The 20672-nt window shown below is 50.5% G+C and overlaps 1 protein-coding gene across 2 annotated transcripts in view; it reads left to right on the forward strand.

Annotated features, from left to right (window-relative positions):
* The first annotated feature begins 2450 nt into the window (after positions 1-2450).
* The window catches only part of IGDCC4 (immunoglobulin superfamily DCC subclass member 4), a 79265-nt gene continuing 61043 nt past the window's right edge, over positions 2451-20672 (forward strand). For both annotated transcript variants that reach the window (XM_048955919.1, XM_048955920.1), the window contains exon 1: positions 2451-2882. In XM_048955919.1, coding sequence (XP_048811876.1) covers positions 2786-2882 — 97 coding nt within the window. In that variant the 5' untranslated portion in view covers positions 2451-2785. The remainder of the gene's footprint in view (positions 2883-20672) is intronic.

Consider the following 20672-nt stretch of genomic DNA (forward strand, 5'->3'; position numbering starts at 1 on the left):
ATCTGCCAATCTGGGCTGTCTCAGCATGTTTTCCTGAAGCAGGCTTTCAGTAACCCAACCCCAGCCACTGTCTCGAATAACGAAGCAGTGGTGGGGTTCTGTGCAAGGCAGGTTAGCATTCGATCATTCAAATCCTCACTTGGGTGACAAGTCCCAGTGAGCAGCTGGGAGCAGGGCATGGAGGATGTCCAGGCAGTGATATGAGATGAAGAGACAAAAAAACCCAAACCCCACGCTTTATGTATGCAGGTTGCTTTAGCATGATGGTTCCCATGTGCAGGCAGGTGATGTTGCTATTCAGACCAAGCCTTGGTCTCGCTGTGAGCCATTTCACAGCCCAGCACTCATCTGAATCCAGCCTCCCCCATCCTGGGTGCACGCAGATTTCTGCACTCGTGGTTCTGGCTGTAGGACCAGCCCCTTGTCTGCAGTGTGCGTGTTTTAAATACGAGCTTCCAAATCTCATTACCTGCTGGCTTTTCCTCTTCTATTTGTTTTTCTCCTAACAATGCACCTGCCAATATCTGCCCCAGAGCCCCATTTTAAGTGGCATTTTCCATTGTTAATGTCATGCTCCTGCTCCCTATCTATCTTTGGCAAGTGCCGACTGCCTGCAGCAGAACCAGGGAAGGGGGAAAGCCCTCTCTGGGCACAGCAGTAACGCAGCACCCATTGCTGGAAGAATGATGAGATAGCCAGCATAATAAATATTTATAAGAGCAAGCGTAATGAAATGAATGTGTAGTAGACTAAGGATCCCTTAGGGTTTGGTCATCACATGTTTTTTTCCCCTTTTCTTTATTCTCTGTTGTACAGAACTGTCCTGATGTCCCCGGGTTGTCGAGCAAATTGCTTATTGTGTTGCTCACTTACACAATGCATGTTATTATGTGCAACCAGCTGCTCCTGTTTGGCATTGCTTGCACATACAGAGCAGGAGGCTACCGTCGCTTCTCTCATCTGGAAGTCAATGCATCCTCGTGCAGGAGTTGCTGCCAGACCAAAAGTCTGGCAAAGAAGTGATCCTCATAGGAAAGGTCCCTGAGAGATTCCTGCTCTGGGATGAGTGAGGCTGCAGCTTTGCAATGAGTTTGAGCACTGGCTTTGTGTTGCCACTGAAAGCTTCTTCATGCCTCTGCCTACTTGTTCCCACTGCTTTTGTTCTGCTGGCACCAGCTCATGGGTGACTGAACAGGCAGCTGGAGCAGAGGGTTGATTTTGCTGCTATTGCTGTTGCCAGTCAAGTTTTCAGCTCCGTCCCTTCCCCTGTCCATCTCCAGGCTCATTCATGCACTAATGCTGGCTCAAAGGAGAAAGCAGCCACCTCTTCTGGTAATGAGAGCAGTTCACATCCATCATAGAGCCCCATGTTGGAGACCTGTCTGCAGCTAAAGGCAGGTGGCAACCAGGGCAGGGGCTGTGTAAGAACGGGCTGCTCAGTCCTGTTTGGAAGAGCAGCAACGTGAGCATCTCCAGCACTGACCCCTGTGTGATGGCTGTGGGCAGAAGGGATTATCTGTGGAACTGGAGGGCACTAAGCCCGGGGAGGGGATGGTTTCATGTCTACAAAGGCTTCAGTGTGCTCTGAGTTCAGGGTGTTGGGGTTTGACAGCACAGGGTTTGAGGTGGAGCTGCTTCTGATAGGGGGTTTGCAGGGCAAGCAGTCTGGAAAGCAAGTGCATATTCCAAATGGAAATTGTCCTCTTTAGTGTGCAGGGTTAAAATAAGGGAATACAAAACAAGTTCAGCCCAAAATAAGAACACACACACGCTGGTTTTTAAAATAGTCATCCTGCTTTAAGTCTGTATCCTCCTGAATTTGCAAGTAACTTCTGTCTCTTTCATTTCCTTTAAGGTCTCTGACTGAACCACACCTCCAGGCTCTGAACCCCACTGCACAAGAAGCAGCCAAAGAGCAGTTTTCATTTCTTATTTCATGCTGGGCTAGCCTAGAATTTAGGTAAAGGTTTCCTTGCTTACAGGGAAGGAGAAATGTGCAGGATACGAGGAAAAAAGAGCAGGGGTGTGTCTGCAAGCAAACCAGAGCAGGCACAATGAGGAGGCATTCCTCCAGCCTCATTAAAACCATCTGACAGCACCTTTAAAGCCACCTCTCACAGAAGGGAGCAGGTGGGAAAAAGCCGGAGAGAAAGGAGGGCTGTCAATCGTCAGCTCTGCATGCGAGAGCTGCGGGACGGAGCTGCGCTGTCAGCCTGCTGTCACACCCCGAGCTCTGCCTCGGGTCCGTTCCCGCGAGCCGCGCGTTCCGAGCCTGGAGCGGAGCTCGCTCAGCACGCGGCCGCCTCCGGCTTCGCGCCAACCGCGCGGCGGAGCAGCGCCGGCGGGCAGCTGCGTGCGCGATGTGCGGCACGGCTCGGCTGCCGTGGTGCGCGCCGATAAGTGACTAAATACCCTTAACGAGAAGGAATCTTAACACCGTGAGCAAAAAGCCCAGCGAGCGGTTCTGAGCCCCGTTCCCCTCAGCCCCGCACCTGCCGCCCGCCCTCAGCAGCGGGCCGGCCCCGGCTGCCAGCAACCTGTTGGGCGGGCGGAGGAGGAGGAGGAGAAAGCGGCGGTGCGGGGCTCGGCTCGGCGGCAGCTCGCTGACAAAGGCGGAGCGGCGAGCAGTGCAGCGCAGCCCGGCCGCCCCCTCCTCCTCCTCCTCCTCCTCCTTCTTCTTCTCCTCCTCCCCCCGCCGGCGGCAGCGGGCCCGGCGGGCAGCGCGGGGCCGGGGCGCTCGCACAAGATGGCGGTGGGGCGGCGGGAGAGCGCGCTCCCCTGGTAAATGCGGCCGCGGCGGCCCCAGCTCCCGGCGCCCGGCGGGGCTTACATGGCGCTGGAGGATCTGCTTTGTGTCTGCTTCGCCGTGCTGACCGTGCAAGGTAGGCGAGGAGGAGGGAGCAGAGCGGGATCGCGCCCGTGGGAGGCGGCGGTCACGCGTGGGGCCGCGCTGCCACCTGCCCGCAGCGCTCAACGGGGCGGGAGGCAGCGGTGCGCCCGCTCCCCTCAGCGCCCGCTCCCCTCGCTCAGCCTTCTTTTCGGCCCCGCGGCTCTCAGCCCTTCCCGCGTCCCCCTCCCACTTTCTGAAGCTCGTCTCTTTGCGGAGCCCAGTTTTGGGCTCACCTTTTAAGGTGAGACCCTCTCCGAGCTCCGGGGCCGTTACCAGGCGGTGGGGGTTGCGGTTGGGTTGGGGGTTCGGCCGCGGCGGGCCGAGCGCTGGCAGCAGCCTCTGCACCCGCGGCGGAGGTGCGACCCGCCCGGTCTGCTGCCTGCCCGGTTCACGGAGGGCTCCGGGTCTCGGCCCCGTTGCGGTGGTTGTGTGAAGGGCACCGTGCGCGGGCGCGGACCGCGCGTCGGCCGGCGGAGTTGGCTGCGCGGTCCGGGGGTGCGTGGCAGTGCCCGCTGCATCCACTGGGAACGCTTCCCCAGCACTGAGGAGGTGCGGAACCGCTCCTAACGCCCCCAGCCCTGTGCGTGTCCCCTCTGAGCGGAGGTGGCAGAGGGAGCTCAGCCCTGTGGCGCTGGATGTTTTTCTTTTTTCTTTTAATGCTTTCGGACTCGACAGAATGTCTTAATTTGTGGTTTCAAAGAGCCTTCTAGGGAGAAAGGCAGTGTGCTGGAAGGTGTTTGTATTTATTATTTTTGGAGCATTGCATAGAGTCCTGTGTGGGTTAGGGCAGCGCTTGGTGAGGATGCAGGCAGCAAATAACGGTCCATGGAATCATTCCATCGTCACCAATGTGTGTGTGTCCCTCAGCTCTGAGCCTCCCTGCGGGGTTAAGGTGAGGAGGGGCAGTTGGGAGCCATCCCCTGTTCCTGCAAAACGCATCCTGGGGCTGCTGGCGGAGCACAGTGATTCAAAGCAGAGGAGGTTAGAAGGGGAATGTTGTTTCCAAACACACTTCAACAAGCAAACTTCAAAAGCTTTGAGCCGATTTGCAGCCCTGCCTTCTCCGCTTTTCTACCAGCGATTGGGCAGCCAGCAAATGCTGTTGGTGTGTGTTGTCCAACAATGGGCCGTGCGCCTGTCCACGCAGCCTGTGGACGTGCGGATCACGAGTGTGCTTCCCAACAGGTGGCTTTGATTCCACAAAGAAAAACACGCTCGCCTATCAGTCTGAAATTAATTTGGCAGGGGGTTGAAATGCTTTTGGGAGAGCACACGTCTGATCCCGAAGCCTATGTGGTTTGATCTGAAGTTCTGAGCTTGCTGGGTATGGAGTGCTGTGGAGAGAAGCAGGCTGGAGAACCGTCCCTGTTGGGTGGACGTGGAGGCAGCTGTGCCAGCTTGCTCGATAAGGGGGTCACTGGGAGCCCTTTGCCTGTCCTGCTCAGAGGCAGCTTTCCCTGTGGGACTGGGTTTAAGGGAAAGAAAACCCTCTTTGGTATATTCTAGCAAGGGGCTTTCTGCAAGGGATGCGGCAGTGGGAAGTGGGCTGAGCCTTCCATCAGAAGGATCCGCTGAAATCTATCTGGGGCTGTGTCACCTGCGTTTGTGCTTGAGCCCATCTGCTGCTGCAGAGCAGATTTTCTGTTTTGACATCACCGAACTTTGAGCTCTGGTTTGCTCTGCCCTTCCTGTCGCATTCCTCTTGGCACCACAGCCCTGCGGGGCTGGCAGCTGCCTGCATTGCTATTGTTCAGGATCGCATTCACAGGATGTCCCCTGCATGTGGGTCCTGCAGGGTGGGATATGAGAAGGCAGAATGAGCCATGTGAAGAAGGGGAGTCACTCAGTCCCCATTTTTTCCATTTATTTGGGACCTCCCTGCCCTGCGGAGCGCTGGCTGCACTGAGGACAGCACATTGGTGCGGTTGTGCCTGTGTTGTGTTCTTGGGGCACGTTTCTCCTGCTGGGAGCTGCTGCTGCCTGCTGTGGCTGTTGGGATGGTCATGCTTCCAACCCTGATGGCTGAGGCTGCTGCAGAGTGCAGTGTTTCCATTGGTATTTCTCTGTTGGCATGTGAGGCTGAAAGAGAAGCAGCTTGGGTTTGACTGTGCTCTTGTTTTCTCCGCTGCTCCATATGGAGAGGCAGTTCTTTCTGTTCTCTTTTTAATGCCCTCTCCTTTCGCTACCTTGAAGTCTAAAGTGAGGCAGAACCAGCTCGTTTTCTGATGTTTCTCCCACTTTCTGCAGTAGGCTTTCCACTGACAGCTGCACAAAGCTTGATCTGCCGCAGGGGGCCCGGTGCGGGGTGAGAGCATCGCGGATGGTGCACGAGGAGCTTCAAAGTGGTGTAAGCAATAATTCAACAAGGAAGAGTTTGGCAATCTGCATTTCCCTGAGGACGAAGGGAGGAGGTTGTCCCTGTGTATGCTGGCAGCCCAGTGCACTGGGGTCACCTGCAGTTGGGAATTGTGCTAGAAACTGTGGTGTCATATGGGATGTTGTACTAAAGTGCCTACTGTCATCTTAGGCCAGCTGCTTCGTCTGCTCTGGTATCCTCAGGGCTAACACAACTAACGGTGCTGCACACTTCTCTCTTGTGTGTCCAAAGTGCTGAGAGGATAAAATCCATCAATGAGTGCTCAGTACTTGTCTAATTGTCAGCATGTAAGTGCCCTGAAGGCAGGGTGCTGCGTGTTCTGGGTTGGCTCGTGGTTCAAGCTGACTTCTGGTGCCTTGTCACTCACTGGGAGGCTGGAACTCTTCTCCCTCACAGCTGCTTTCCCAAAGGCTGGCTGATCTCCTGGGGAGGAATCCCAGGAGTTCAGGCATTTGCAGAGTAAGAGATGGTGCTTGCACTCTTTACACGCTTCTCTCCTGTTTAAATGACTGCCCAACCATTAAGCCTTGTCATGGTTGTATAATTAAGATGGGAATTAATATTTAATCTGATTGTAATTTGTTGTTGGAATCCATCCCAAGCCCATCCCTGGCTGTATCTCTGTGTGAGGTGAGTGGGTACCTGTGGGAGGACTCATGTTTCACAGAGGGGATTTTGCTGGGAGACAGAGAACTGGGTGTAGGAAGAAACCCTAACCTTATAGACCCAGAGCAATCGTAGTCATTTTGTTATCTGTAGGAAGCAAATGTTTGCTTTATATTCAGCTGTAATACTGGAAGGGATATGGTAAATCCTTCTTATCAGTATTTGCCAAGTACACGTTGGGCCAAAATCAACTCTGGTGCAATTTTGTTGCTTTCTGGAGCAGAACTGGACTTGTCTGCAGGGTTTGTCTGCTGGTTTTGTATGAAAGAGACTGACGTGGCCGTGCCTTGTGTCTGTCCATCTGCCTTCCCTCTTCCGCACAGCAGTAGGACCTGCAGGTCAGGCGCAGCCTGCGGTGTTGGCCTGGGCTCTGCTGGTGGCACCGGTGCCTTTGGTGTGAGTGTGTGAGGCAGATCCCGTTCTGCCCTTCATCCTCAGGATCCTGCTGCTGCGATAGGGATCTGCTTTCTGTGAGAAGTCCAGCAGAGAGTAATACAATGCAGTTTATTATGTCAGCGGATAATAAACGTACTCTGTGACTGCTATGATAAGCAATTGCTGTACTCCACTGGAACATTAATATCAAATCTTCCGAAATTATTTAAAAGTCTGTGTCTGCATTGTAAATGGAATTGCTGGGTACTGCCCCGTTAAATTTAACGGAGCTGTGGAACGGCGTGATCTGTTCTGTGTTTCTTTGGTTTGGGTTTTTTCTTTTTTTTTCCAAGATGTCCCATTGGGAGGCTTTCTTGAGGACAGGCTGTTAGTATTAAAGGTGTATAATGAAATTTGAGCATCCTGAGAGGCTGTTCTTCATCCAAATCGATGGGAAATTTAAAGTCTACCAGTGAAGGCATTGCACCTGCGTTGGGTCTGCGTTGCTCCCTTGCTCTGCCTTCCTTCCTTGCTCTTGTCTATTACTTAGACCTTGGTGCCACTTTCCCTTTGGATTTGGGGTGCTTCCCACCTTGTTCAGTGCAAGGCCTCGGGAAATGGAGCAGGAAGGACTGCTCCTGAGAAGGGAGGCAGGCTGGCACAACTCGGAGCTGAGACAGGGCAGGCCCTGCTTTGCTCTGCTGGCCGTGCTTGAGAGTTCCTGAATGGCTGTCAATAGCTGATGGAGTTTAGTGAGAAACGTGTGCCTCGTCATGCTGTTACCTTCCAGGAGATGTCCCGTGACACGGCATTCTCTCGCCTTTCTGGAAATACCAGTGCTGCTTTACCAAGATGTCTCACGTAGCCCTCCTGTTTATCATGCTGACCCGGGGCACCTGTGCTGTGTCCGTGCCCTGCCTGTCACGTCGGCGTGCCTGGCTCTGGGCAAAGCACTGAGCGAGCTCCTCAGGAGACGTGCAGCTCACTGCGGGGCGAGGGTGGGAGGGCAGGGGTCAGCAGATGTTCAGGGCGATGCGCAGAGGGTTGGGGAGTGACGGAACCTGTCACTGCGTGGAGATAAGGCTGGTGTGCGAGATGCTGGCACTTGCCCGCGGCTGTGACGGTGGTGGGGTGGGGGAATCTGGGCACACAGGCTTGCTGCTCCATCATTTCCTGCTGGGTTGGAACCCTCTGCTGCAGGGCTGGGGCAGCACTGCTGCTGTTGGGCTGATCCTGCCCCTGGAGTGGGAGGAGGCATGGCACAGCTCTGTGTGTGCTGAGTGCTACGCTGCACTGCTGTGTAGCAGAGCACGTTGGCAGAACGTGCACAGAAAAGAGGAAAAAAGAAATGCAGGCTCTGATCCCACAGCAGTGCCTTTGCTGGCTTGGCAAGAATTGTTTAAGTCCTTCTTCCCAAGAATGATTTTGTAAACATAGCACTGCCTATTAGCCATGTAAATTACTGCCATTAGTGGCAATTGTTGTGATGGAAAGAGGAGTGCCTGGACGCTGGGGTGCAACTGACCCTTCCTGCCTCCCCTCCCCCGCACACTCCCCCCCACGCTCTCTATCCAGCTGTTTGTGTCAGTGCTGGTTGCAGCTTTTGACAGAGAAATCAAAATATTGATCAAAACCCTTGAGCTCAGTTTTTCCTGGGTCACAGTGAATACAACTTTTATTTCTTTTCCATTGTTCTCTTTCTCCACACTGAAAACAAAGGACTTTTCCTGGAGGAGATGAGTTTCCTCAAGTCAAATGCCATCTGTCTGAAGAGCACCTTCAGAAGCAGATTCCCTGTCTACAAGCTTTCCTCGAGAGTGTGCTGCTGGAAATCTGGCGGGCAGCAGTACCTCAAGTGCTCTTGTGGGCTTTTCTTTCTGTGCAAAGCGGGGAGAGTAGGAAGTTTCTCCCAGCTGCTGCCAGAGAATCGTTTCCCATTTCCTTACTGCCCATGGCAGCTGCCAGGATTCACTGTTTAGCAGCAGAGGGAGTTAAGTGTGGGGTGAAAGGCTTCAGCAACACTTGAGCACAAGGGCAGGAGGCTCAGCCATCAGTCTCCACTTCTTTTTTAATACCATGGGACGTATCTGTAGCTTTAAGGCTAGTGAAGTCCGGCTGCCTTGCTCTTCTGCAGGCGGTGGGAGTCAGGGTGTGTTGCTGGTGCTCAAGCAAGGGCATCTCTTTAAGAGCACCACTCTTCTGACACTGTGTTTTGTTTTGTTAGAAGTGGGTGCTTGCCTGTCACAGCCCTTGGTAAGCTACTTGGTGTCCTCGTTCAGCAGCATGCACTTGCAGGCAGGCTGCATGCAGTGAGCTGTGCTTTATTGGTGGTTGTGAAGGCATGTGCTGGTGTGCAAGCCTGTATGTGTGCTGATCGAGTTCCCTGTTAACCTGTGCTTCACTAAGCTGATTTCATGCAGGTCCTTGGGTCTCACCCGCTTGCCATCCTGCAGCTGATGGCAGTGCAAGGAACAGCCTGGCTTTTCCCAGCAGCTCAGTGTTCGCTGAGCAAAGCGGATTTTTGCGCCTCTTCTCTTCAGAGCCTGGTTTGTGATTCTGCCCCAGTGAGTCCTGATGACACCTGCTGCCTCAGCCCGGCCACACAGCTGGGTTGGAGCTATGTAGGGGGAAAGGTGCAGAGACATCAGCTCTGAGAGCTGCTTTGGTGAGCAGGCAGCCTGTCGCTGGTGCCGTGGTGCATCACAAGCAGGAAAACACTGGTGAGATCTTGCTGCATTTGGGTAGCAGGCATGAGTTCCCCACTGCGTGCCAAACTTCAGTGTGGCTCCTGCATGGGGTCAGGAGCCGGACCCAACAGTGTGTGCAAATTAAAATTCCTGTGGGCTAATTACTTGTTTGCGTATTTTAAAGTTTATGGTTTAAAAAAACAAAAAAAATGTTGCCCTTGTAGGGAATATTTTTTCTCACCAGAAACTTGTTAGACTGGAAATTTCACAGTATTAATTTTTATGGCGTTCTCTAAGCTGAACTAATTAGGTATTTTGGAAGGGGGAAGACAAGGGTGTGGATGTGCAGTTCTTATGTAGATTTCATTAGAAATGTGACTGGGATTATCCCGCTAGCTATCCCAGCCATGTGCGTAAGGTCTGTGCTGGAAAACACAAGTGATTATAGGCTGGTGCCTCACAAATAATCCTTGGCTAATATGGGATGGCACAATTAATGTTAATCCCTGATCAGCAGTAGTAAAAGTTGGATCAAGACAAAGAGATTTTGCGCGGCTGTTAGTGGCCTGAACATGAGAGGCTCTCTGGAGGGGCACCATCCCCATCCTTATCTTCCTTAAGAAGGGGAAGGTGCCATTCAAAGTGCCCCAAGGTTGCCTGCTTCTGAAGAGTTTTCTCCTCTGTTGATGCTATGTGCTGAGGCACACAGGGCCTCATTAGGAGAGAAAGAGCAGTGATTCGCCTAGATTAACGGGAATAAATCTGTTTTTACTAGCAAATGAGGTTGTGTTCTTTGGTCCACAGCAACCTCCATCCATAGAGCTTATCCAGCAGTTTGGGGTGCAGGGGCAGAACCTCTCTGCTCTGTGGGAAAAAATGGGTAATTTGGGCTCTGCCTAAAGGTATGTCTTAGTTTTGGTAAGTGGAATAAGTACAGGTGCAGGGATGGAGGGAGAAGTGTCACCTCGAATGAATGCTGTGGATGCGGGGGGACCCCAGAGTGGAATGCAGTCCCCAGGCATTGTACTGTGCTCTACCTGGAGCTGAAAGCATGTCTTATGTGCTTGCAAACGGAGCCAGTTCCTTCAGTGCTTTGTCCTCAAACTGTCAGGCTTCAACTGGCTGCAGCTTTGGAAAAAGTGGAGATTTACATGCTCTGAAAAGAAGCTTGTGCTGACAGCGGGTAACTGTGTTCTTGATGTTGGAGAGGTAAATAGCAAAGTAAGTGTGAGGGGTTTTGGAACAGGCTGTGAAATTTGGTTTCCTCCTCTTGTTAAGATGGAACTTTAAATTTGGAACAGGAGGGGATGTCTCTCCCCTATCCCCCCAGTCTGACCCTTGGTTCTGGCAGTCCTCAGGAGGTGCTCCTCACTGCCTCTCCAGGTGCACTGCAGCAGCTAAGGACACGAGCAGCCTGTCAGTCCCTCCTAGAATGGTGCCTGAGCTCTACAGGCTTGTGTTGTTCTCAATCATAACTGACTTTCCAAGTCACAGTTGAAGATTATCTTTTAGAGCTGATCTATGTGAGAAGCTGTGCCAAGGGGATGCCAAGTCCTGCAGTGATCAAGTCCTTGGGTAGGTTATGGTGTTGTCCCTTTGTGGACATTCCAACGACTTAACAGTTCAGCACCTCATATTTTATAATTTATGTCTCCTTCTCAAGCCTTTCCTCTTATCTGCTATTGTCCACATAGGGTTTGTTGTCTAGCTGTACTGATAACATGCCTTTGTTAGTTAAGAGATAACTAGGAGGGGAGTGCAGCTAGATAAGGCCAGGCTTGGTCTGCATGTGGGAATGGAGCCCATGTCACAGAGTGCAGCTGCAGCCAGGCCAGGAAGCCCAGACTGACTGTGAGTTCCCAGAGGCCGTTCATGGATGGCTATGGAGCTGCAGGACTGAGCCCTCTGCTTGCTGTGCAGAAGGAGGGAGAGCCCTACCAAGTTGCTCTGTGTTGCCATGCAGTGTGGCTGGTACACATGCCGAGGCCCCTGTGCCTTCCTGCAGAGGTGAAGCCTCTTGGGGTGATACAGGCTGGAAGCCATCTACAGAGAGCGGTTAAAGCATACTTCCATTAGTTTTCTTTGTTGCTGTTCTGAATTGTCTTCTCTTCCCCTGTGTGCTGGCTCATTATTTCTCATTAATTCCTGATCTGAGCAATTACCTGGGAAATGCAGGAGAGCTGGCAGGAGTTTCAGAAGCCTGACTTCTCTTTTTGGGGTAGGTGACTTTCTAATTGCAGCACATGAGAGCTGCAGCTCCTTGAGACTGCAACTCCTGGGGCTCTGGGACAGGTGGGCTGTGTGGGGGAAGCAGAGAATAGGGCTGAATGTGCACACTTCTCAGTGCTTGCTAGAGCTGAGGCTGGATTGTTTGTGATAGGAGTGTTGTATGTGCCCTGTGTTATAGCCCTGCACACCCTGTCCAGAACAGAGACTCCAGGTTGAACCCCAGCCCGTCAAGACACTGTGAGCAAACATGCTCAACAAAAACATGCAGTTAATAATTCTAAATACATCCTGGGGTCTTTGCTATGAAAGCTTTAAGCTCAGTTTGAGGAATGAATGTGCCTAGGGATGTGTGTCAGAGCAGCATCACCCCAGCAAAAGAGTTCTCTGCCCTTTCTCTTGGCAGGTGGTTTTTCAGGTAAGAGTAGAGGTGTGATGTGCCACCTTTTTGCACGGAACATAGCAAGATAAAAGGGCTGTCACTGATGAAAACATCAGAGTTTGTCTTCTTGTAGCTTATGTTTTATTGGTAAATGTGTCATGCCATTGGCTTCTTTGTATGAATGCTCTTCTTTCTAAGGTTTGTATTTGCACATGGACTTCTGAGCTACCATGAGTGGCCTCGAAGCCAAACTGTTGGGCTCATGGCTCTGCAGTCAGAGCTCAGGCTGTTGGTGGAGCAGGTAAAGCCCATTCTTCATATCCCTGCTTTATTTTCAAGTGAACTGCAGAATCTCATTACCAACAGCAATGGCAGGGCTTTGAAGATGTCAGCCTAATTACCTTATTTGTGCTGTGATAGCAGTGAAATCCGTGTGCTGTCAGGGGGAGTTAGCTGCTGTGCTGGGCTGGCAGGGAAGGGCTGGTGTGTGAGTGGTGTCCTCTGGTTGTGAGGGGTTCCCTGCAGGAGCACATGGGCTGAGCCCCATCTGTGGCCATAAAGCTGATAGCTGCCCGGGCAGGAAGCTCTCAGTGCATAATTGTGGCAGCCCAGGCGTGGAGGGCTTTGGCATTTTCCCTTCTTTCTTTTTAGGAGTATTTAGAACAAGCCTGTAACCTGTGGTGGAGGCTTAGATGGGGCAAGTTTCAGGGATGTGTGTGCGAGGGCTGTGAGAGCCATGTGTTTGCACAGCATCTCTGGGGTTCTGATGGAGACATGTCTCCATTTATGGTCAAATCTGAGGAATTTTCTGATATTTGAATGAAATGGGGGTGAAAGTTCTATTAACACGACAGCTATTCTTGTCCTAAAGCCTTAGCAGCGTTGTCACATCTCTTGTGTAGGCAAGGAGCTCTGAGATATGTACAGTCTAAATAACACTAAACCGTGTAGCAAGAAGGGAGAGGAGGGCAGAAATGTAATCCTTGATCAGCAGCTGAAGGCAGAGGGATGAGAAAGATCTTTGATGATTAAGATCTTTGATCTTTCAGATAAAGAAAAACACAGAAACATTAGATGTGCTCAACCCTTACACAGTTTCTTGGATCTTCTTTGGGTCAGCGTCTCTGTGCTGCCCTTAATTATGTTGTATGGGTTCAGAGCCCTCTTCCAACCATCGTGGCGGGGTGGGAGGCAATAGGTTGGTCCCATGGCAAGCAAGCTGGCACCAGAGCTCAGCAAAGGGCAGGTTGCCCCCGTGTCCCCTGCATGGCCTGGGCTCTGACTGAGCCCTGCTGCTGTTGCTTGGTAGCTGAAGTCTTCCAGCCTCTGCAAGGCCACTGCTTCCTCCTGGTAGCGCTCCCCATGGTTTGTGTATCCACACACTGAGGGCTGAGTGAAGCGAGTGCATGAAGTCAAATAACTCTTGCAGGGTCTGAGCATGGCTTTCCTTTTTCTGAGGCTCCAGGCAGCAGCTGGGAGAAAGTTGGTTTGGAAAACAAAGCTGTTAGGAACTGTTTGTTTAGACACAAGGCAAAATGAAAGTGGAAAACATAATCTGTCAGTTCCTTTCAGCCTCCCACCTTCTTTTTGTTTAAAATATCTTCATGCAACTTAGTTTCAATAAACAAGAGATGTTTCCTATGAGCTGGTGTTTACTAGTTTGGGAATTGGATTTATTAAAGAACAGAAATCCCTGTGTATGCCAATGTTTTCAGACTGTATCAAGAGTGTATAATTTTATAGACCTTTCAAGAGATTTCCTTAAGTAAACAGTGAGGAACTGTTAAATTATAGCCACGTAAAACAACAATGTAACAGTCTCATTGCTGGTACTAATGGCTTTATTATCCTGTGGGTAGGAGTGGCTTGGGCTGCTGGCAGATAAACCTTTCCAGAGATGGTTTTGCAACTCATTCGGAGGAGCAGCCAGTTTTAGATCCTTGAGCAACTTCTTTCCCTCCTAATGAGGGAGATAAGGACTGCGTGGGTGCTCTCACTCCAGCTCTTCCAGGGTTATGCAGGGGTGAGCAGCTTCCAGAAGAGCACGGTACAGTTTATCTCTGCAGGCTGAGATCCACTGAAGTCTTTGGAGATTCAGGCTTGCAGGCCATCCACACTACAACCGCTGCAAACCGTGCACGGCCAACATTACCCCTTGCTTACTGTGTGCTGTCTGAATCATGAGCTTTTCATCCAGATCAGGTTTTTGATCTGCAATTCTTTGGAACAGGAAGATGTTCAGCTGCTCCCAGCCCAGCCTGCAACCTGCCAGAGCTGTTCTGTTGTACGAAATCAGAAAGGTCATTGCCATTTCCCTAAGGGGCAAGGGGAAGGGCTTCAGGTGCAGCACGAGGCTGGTGCAGAGCTCAGTGGCACTCTGTGTGGGGCAGTTCATCGCTGCGGTACCAGGAGGCTCAGGAGGAGGACGTGTGGTCTCAGCCTGAGCTCCTGTGCTTTTGCAGCCAGTGTGGAGCCTGGGTGCCACCTTGGACAGGCGCCTGCATGGTGCCTTGGCCCTCTTCCAGCTCCAAGTCACTGCAGTGACCTCTCTTGAGATGTGTGTGTTGAAAGGGACTGGTCGCTTGCATTTCTTGGATTCTTTCTCCTGATTCTCAATTTTAACTGGCATTCTGGGCTCGTTTCTGGCTGCCATACACGTGTGTGTGCTGGCAAACTTTGCACCGACTCATCTGGGCTTGTGGAAGAAATTGTCTGTGCAAGAAGAGCTGTGGCTTGTAATGACACAGCTTTGCAGTGACATAGCTTCGGTGTTGCAGTATGTCAGCGCTGGCTTTCAGGTTGTTCCAGGGCTAAAAATACAGTCCATTAAGGCTTCTGCCATGGAATGTAACCATGTTTTATTTTATTCCTTATGTTCTCATTGCTAACTGATTTTAAGTGAGGCTGCATTTGGAGACCTACCTTACAAGATCACCCTCAACTGAAGTGTAAATCAGCGTTTCCCAATAAGTGGAGAAGAGTGTAGTGCTTGTGTTGGAGGTGGTAAGAGGCAGAACTGCTTGCTAGAGGGCTGGGAGGCACTGCTGGCACTGCCTGAGCACAGCCGCTGGACCAGGCTTTGCGATTCGGATTTTTCTCTGCCCCCAGGTGCCAAAAGCTCCAGAACTGCATTGCAGAGATTAGCACTGGGAGTTTTACCACCTAGTTCATTTGAAACTGGATGCGCCTGAGACACATCGAACAAATGGACAGTGGCCTCCCTTCTCCCTGGGGACAGCTTTTACATGGATGGGAAGCTACAGATGGGGCCCAAGGCAGAAATGCAAATAGGCAGGGCTGTGATATGAAGCATTTGGCAGCATCGCGGGCTTAAAAGCTCCCCCCCCCACGGCTGCTTGATCCTGCTCTCTGGGTTGTGCTGACACAGCTGGTTGTGGGCTGCACTGTGAACTGTGTGAGTGGAGCTTTGGCCTCAAAACGAAGGGATTAGTGCCTGTGCTGCTGGCACTGCGAAGCTGGCCCGGCCCAGTCCATCCTAGCACTGCCTGTAAGAGGCGCTCAGAGGTGTGCTTGCTTCCCATAGCCCACCATGCTTACAGCTTTGCAGAAGAGCACTGTTGTAAGCACAAGCAACTAATGAGTTTTTATAACCTTCTTTTCTTTGCTTTTGAAGATGCAAGTTCTGGTTCGCTGTGGGGTCGGCGTCAGCATTCACGTTACGCAGGGAGAGTTGGGGCAGCTTTGGTTTCAGCCCAGGTCTGGTCCCTGAGCTGTTCGGCTCTTTCCTGACAGGAGCCAATCGCTGTCAATGCTGCCTTGGCCCCGCTGCTGCTAACAAAACAAGTTGCAGGGGCAGATCTCCCACGTTCATGAGCTCAGCGGTGGTTGACTGCTTTCTGTAGATGAAAAGGTCAGGTCTGTTGCCGGGGTTATGCAGAAAGGTTTGTTCTGGAACAGCCTGCTCCCAATCAGCTCCGTCTGCCGAGCTGCCGGGCACTCATCTAGGCAGTGCTTTTCCTGCATGTTCCTCACGGGTGAGTGCTGGAGAGCTGTTAGCTGCTTGTGCTCACCCTTGCTACTGCTTCTGTTGAACCTCGATAACTGCAAGCATCTCCTTCCATGCAGACTCACAGGGGCTCGTTGTTACTGGTGTCCCCCCAGCAGCCATTCCCCACCTCCCTGGTGTCACAGTCCCACCTCGAGGGTGAATGTGGCTCTTTCAGAGGGTCTTCTGTTGCAAGGATCACAGCAGTGGCTATGGATGTGAGTTTATTTTTGGGGGGTAAATACATTCCTTTAAGGCTGGAAAGTGCTAAGTTCAGATAGCTAACCTACAGCGCCCCGGTTTTGAGCCTGTCCCACTTGGAGTTTGGTTTTAATTGTAAGTTTTAACAAATGGAATCCACTGAAAACATTCTCAGTGTAACACACTTGTTTTTTTTCCTTCAGAAGTCATTATCAGTCTTCAAGAAACAATATTTTAATTGAAGGCATGATAAAAGCAGAGCAGCGGTGGTTGTTTTAAAAGCTTAATTTATTAAACAGCTTTGTTTTTTAATACAAAAAAAATCTGTAAAGAAAAAAAGCTCTTGCAGTTTTAAAGTGTCAAAACAAAACTTACAACTTTGAAGTCTTAAAATACTTTGGGAAATGCTGAATGTTTTTGACTGGTTATATGGAACAGCTGAACTGACTTAACTGGAACAAAATTAGAGGAACAAAGAGGCTTTGTTTGCAGAGTGTATTCTTTGCCCTTTGACAGTGCTGTCTGGCTCAGGCTCCGAGGGTATCCAGAGCTGGGTGCTGGCAGGCTCCCTGTTGGCTGGGTGTCCACAGAACTGACCTGCCAGGACAGTGCTAACGTGTATATAAAAGGGCCAAAAAATCACAGGAAGATTGAGGGCCAAGAGCCTCAGAGAGGTTCTTAACCTGCTGTAACCACTGCCATTTTGGGGAGAGGCTGAGTCTCTTGCTGACCATCTCCTGCCCACTTCCATGTGTTTGAGGGTACCGGGACTTTTCCTGGCTGGCCATGATCTCAGACACTGACCTTCCCTGAAGATGCCCCACATCTCCCAGTGAACTCTTCCCAGTGTGAGATGCTCACACGCTTTGTTCCTCTGCAGGGCTCCTTGTAGGCTGTTTGCATGCAAAAACAGGCCTTCTGTGTAGTGTGTCCTCTGCTGGGGAAGGGTACACAGCAGGTGGAGATGAGCAGCTGAGAGATGAGGCTCTTTGTATCCATGCAAATACCCAGTGTAGAACAGAAGCGGGCCAAAGTGGGCCCAGAGGTGGGGGCTGCAAGGAGAGCAGCTTTGAAATCATTCTCTGGGAGGCAGCATCATGTGCTGTGTGTCTCATGGATGAGGCACAGAAGTGCTTCTGCTTTTGTTCTGCACTTCTCTAGGGCTGAATCCTCCATCCTCAGTCTGGAGGAATTTTGCTGCTGGTTTTACTGCACCAGAGTTGGAGCTTTTAGGGTCTGCTGCTGAAATGATGTGAGCTGTCTGCTCTTCCAGAGCTGCCCAGCTTGCAGAGGAGGCAGGCTGCAAAATAGCAGTGCAGTTGCCCCGTGTACTGCTGAGGCTGTCCCAAGAGCACTTCTCTGGACTTAGGGCTGCCGCTGATCTCAGTGCACTGGAGAGTTGTTTCTCTTTCCTTGGCTCCTGAGAGTGATGGGAAGGTGTCAGAGGATGGGAAGCCCTGCTAGAAGCGCTCACAGGGCTGTGTCCTGGTGACAGCACTGGAGTCTTCTTCATCCTGCAGCATGCCAAGCTTGAAGGTCTTGGAGCAGAGGTGGGACTGCAAATAGGGACGGCCGTGTGAAACGCTTGAATTAATATGACAAAGGCAGGGAGCTCTCAGGGGCTGATTGGCGTTCACTGCAGCAGACAGCTGGTGTGGTTAGAGACAGGGTTGCTCAGAACTGTCTGCCAATTCCTGTGGAAGAGGGTACTAGCTTGATAGCGTGGCTAACAAGCAAATGCATGTCTACCATTTCCAACACTGTTCCAAGTGAGACACAAACCTCTGTTCATCAGCATTCGTGTCCTTTTGACCTACAGGTACTGAGTTAGCTGCAGCCCAGTGCTCTCCCTGAGCAGATGTGTGCTGAATTCAGTTGTTTGCTTAGAAATAAGCATCAGTGAGATGTCAGAGAGGTTAGTCTCATTACTAGATCTCATTAATTCTGTGGAATACCCTGTAGAGAATATGTTAATATTCTTATTCTGTTGACATATATTAACATATATAATAGTTGTATAATTGTTACTAATAATTATAATAATAAGCTGCTTCTCCTAGACAATCAATGCATGTGCAGAAGCCCCGTAGGCACTTTTAAATCTCAGCTGGTGGACAGGGAGGTACTGGTGTGTGTGCAATGTGGTGAGAAGTGCCAGTTTCTGCCAGTTGGCAGTGAGCCTGGGAGGGCAGACTTCCCAGGTAAGGTCGAGTGTGCTCATCTGTGCTGGCTGGCTGGGTCAGGAAGGTCCAATGCTTTTAGCTGGAAATTACTGTTCCCTACCCTGGCATTTGCTGCCATTCAGCAGAAGCACAGTAATTTGATGAGTGCACTCTCCTGTTCCATTGCAGCAGTGTAAAAGGAAAGCAATGTTGCTTAAGTCACCTTCAGCCTAAAGCATCAGTTTGGAGAGGCCATTCTGCTTTGCTTTGCAGAGAGGTCACTGGCAGTGACAGTCTCATCTGGGGCTGTCCTTTCTTAAACCGCTCTGCTTTTCGAGCAGCAAACCCAGGCAAGACATGAACTCTTGCTTGCAGACACTGTCTTTGGCTATATAGTTGCTGCTCTTCTATGCCAAAACCTGTCTGCTGTATCAGAAAATCACGAGGTCCTCTGTTTTTCAGATCACTAGAGATTTCTCAGACACATGGAGCTTGATAGGTTCTGCATTAAATGTGTTCTTATGTTTTCTTAAATACAAGAACTGCAAACAAGCATGTGGAGCCCTGTGGGCTGCATTACAGAGCTTGGCTCAGAGGGAAGAGCTCTGTACTTGTTGGAACATACCCTGTGGCATATCAGGAAGCCCGATGCAGGGTGACAAACCAGTGTGGTTATGGCAAAGAAACAACATTCAGAATTGTCCAAAGATTAACTTTTCAGGCCAGCTTTTACTGATGCAAATTGTCAACCGCAGTGTTGCAATAAAGAGTGAAAATAACTAAATGTGAAATGCTGACTCGTAAAGGGGATCGTTGAAAGTGCTTTGTGTTGCAAGATCTCATGAAAACGGTTTTGAAATGTTCTGCTGCATTTACCTTACAGAGGGAACAGCTCTGCCAGGTGCTCCCAGCACTGCTTCGTCCTGGAGATGTGTGGGGCTCAGTGTGTGCTGGAACATCCCATCTTTCGCAATCTTTTTTGCTCAGAATTGTTTCCAGCAGTGCTGCCTTCCTCTCTAATTAAAAAAATAAGTCCTCAACACTTGGTCCAGTGCACGTATAAAATCCTGAAGGTTTGTTTTCTGTCTTCACCTCCCCTGCAGCAGAGCGGCTCTCTAGAACATCCCTTAGGTTTCCTGGGTTTGTCAGATCAGCAAATGTCTCTCATTAAAGTTGTAATATACAATACAAAGATCTTCTTTCCTTCGTAGTGTGATCCCACTGCTCTGTGTTGTACTTCCCTTGTATCTGGTGCCCAGTGGTACGGCTCCTTTATCCTTTTTAATGACTTTCTGGTGCTTCCATGGTTACCCTTACCTGTTGTTTTGTGGTTTTGGGTGTTCTTTTTTGGAGGGAGGGGAGTTCTAAATAGTCTGCATTAAGGTCGTGTGCTCTTTGCAGCAATATCTTGGGCTTGCTTTTCATGTTTTGTGAAGCATCCAATGCACTTTTGCCTTGATCCTGGAGTGAGGCCCCCCCAAACAAAGAAATACAGCTGGCTGTCCACATGCTGCTGCAGCTGAGAGGTTCTGACTTCCATACTTTTTACCAAGACCCAGCTGGGCCAGGTCCGACAGGTGAATTTGGGCACCACCCAGCTTCCCCACACCTTGGGTTTCAGCTTCAATCTTTGCATCCTCTTCCCCTTGGCCTAATTAGAACCTGCTGTAACAAATGCAGCGGGGCCAGCTGCGGTGCCTTGGCAGGTACCAAACACAGGGCAGCAAACCCTCCAGCTAATCCATCCATGCTATGAAGTCACAAGAATCTTGTTAATTTTTAAAAAGCCCTCGATGCCCACTAATCCAAATCAATTTTCATTTCTTTCATAAAGTCGTGCTTTCATTTAGGCTTCAGCTAAGAATTACAGCTAATTTGTTCGATTTTATAACGGTATAATTGAAAAAGTGATTTTAATGTCCTGGCAACCAGATTCCCTTTCTTTGGTTGTTAATGAAAGAATCCATTAAGGTTAAATGATTTGGGCATGGATTCAAGTAGAATCGCCTGAATATTCTGGGGGAGTGTTTCTGACCATCTGCTGCTCTGTCATTGGCGTTTGTGTTGTAAATGGGGCTGTGAGGAGGACTTCACAGGTCCTGTTCCAACCATTAACCGTAAAATATCATTTTAATTTTCTGAGCTCGGTGCAAGCAGTGGAAACGCTCAGGAGAGCTGGCTGCACTCTGGGCTGCAGCACCCCGTGTGTGTGGATGGATATTGCTGCTGAGCTGCGTCCCCTCCTGCTGCTTGGGGCTGCTTGCATTGATTGCAGCACATCCCCGTGTTGTGTCGCTCCTCTGTGCCTTCGTTTCTTCACCCAGGGTTTGACATTGAGCACCGTGCTACTCCGTAGGGTGCTGAAGAACTGAGGGATGATGTGTTCTCTGGATGCTGTTCCATCCAGTGTGTTTTTATTTGTCTTGTAGATTATGTAAAATTGCCAACTGAGGAAAATGGCACAGAACCTACTTGAGTTTAATTGTAGCCCATAGGTGAAAGAGCTTTGTGTCCTCTGTTTGATAATATTACTTTCTAGTTGATGTTCTCAAGAGGCATTACAGCAGATCGTATCGTGCTGCATGTTTTTAGCTTTCTCAAGCATTGAAAGATGAAAGTATGACCTAAAAATACGCTTGACTTAAATAGTTCAAGTGCAGAAATAGATAACATTGTAACAGGAGATCCTTTAGGACTCTC

Source organism: Lagopus muta, chromosome 10 (genome assembly GCF_023343835.1).
Source record: "Lagopus muta isolate bLagMut1 chromosome 10, bLagMut1 primary, whole genome shotgun sequence".
Lineage (NCBI taxonomy): Eukaryota > Metazoa > Chordata > Aves > Galliformes > Phasianidae > Lagopus > Lagopus muta.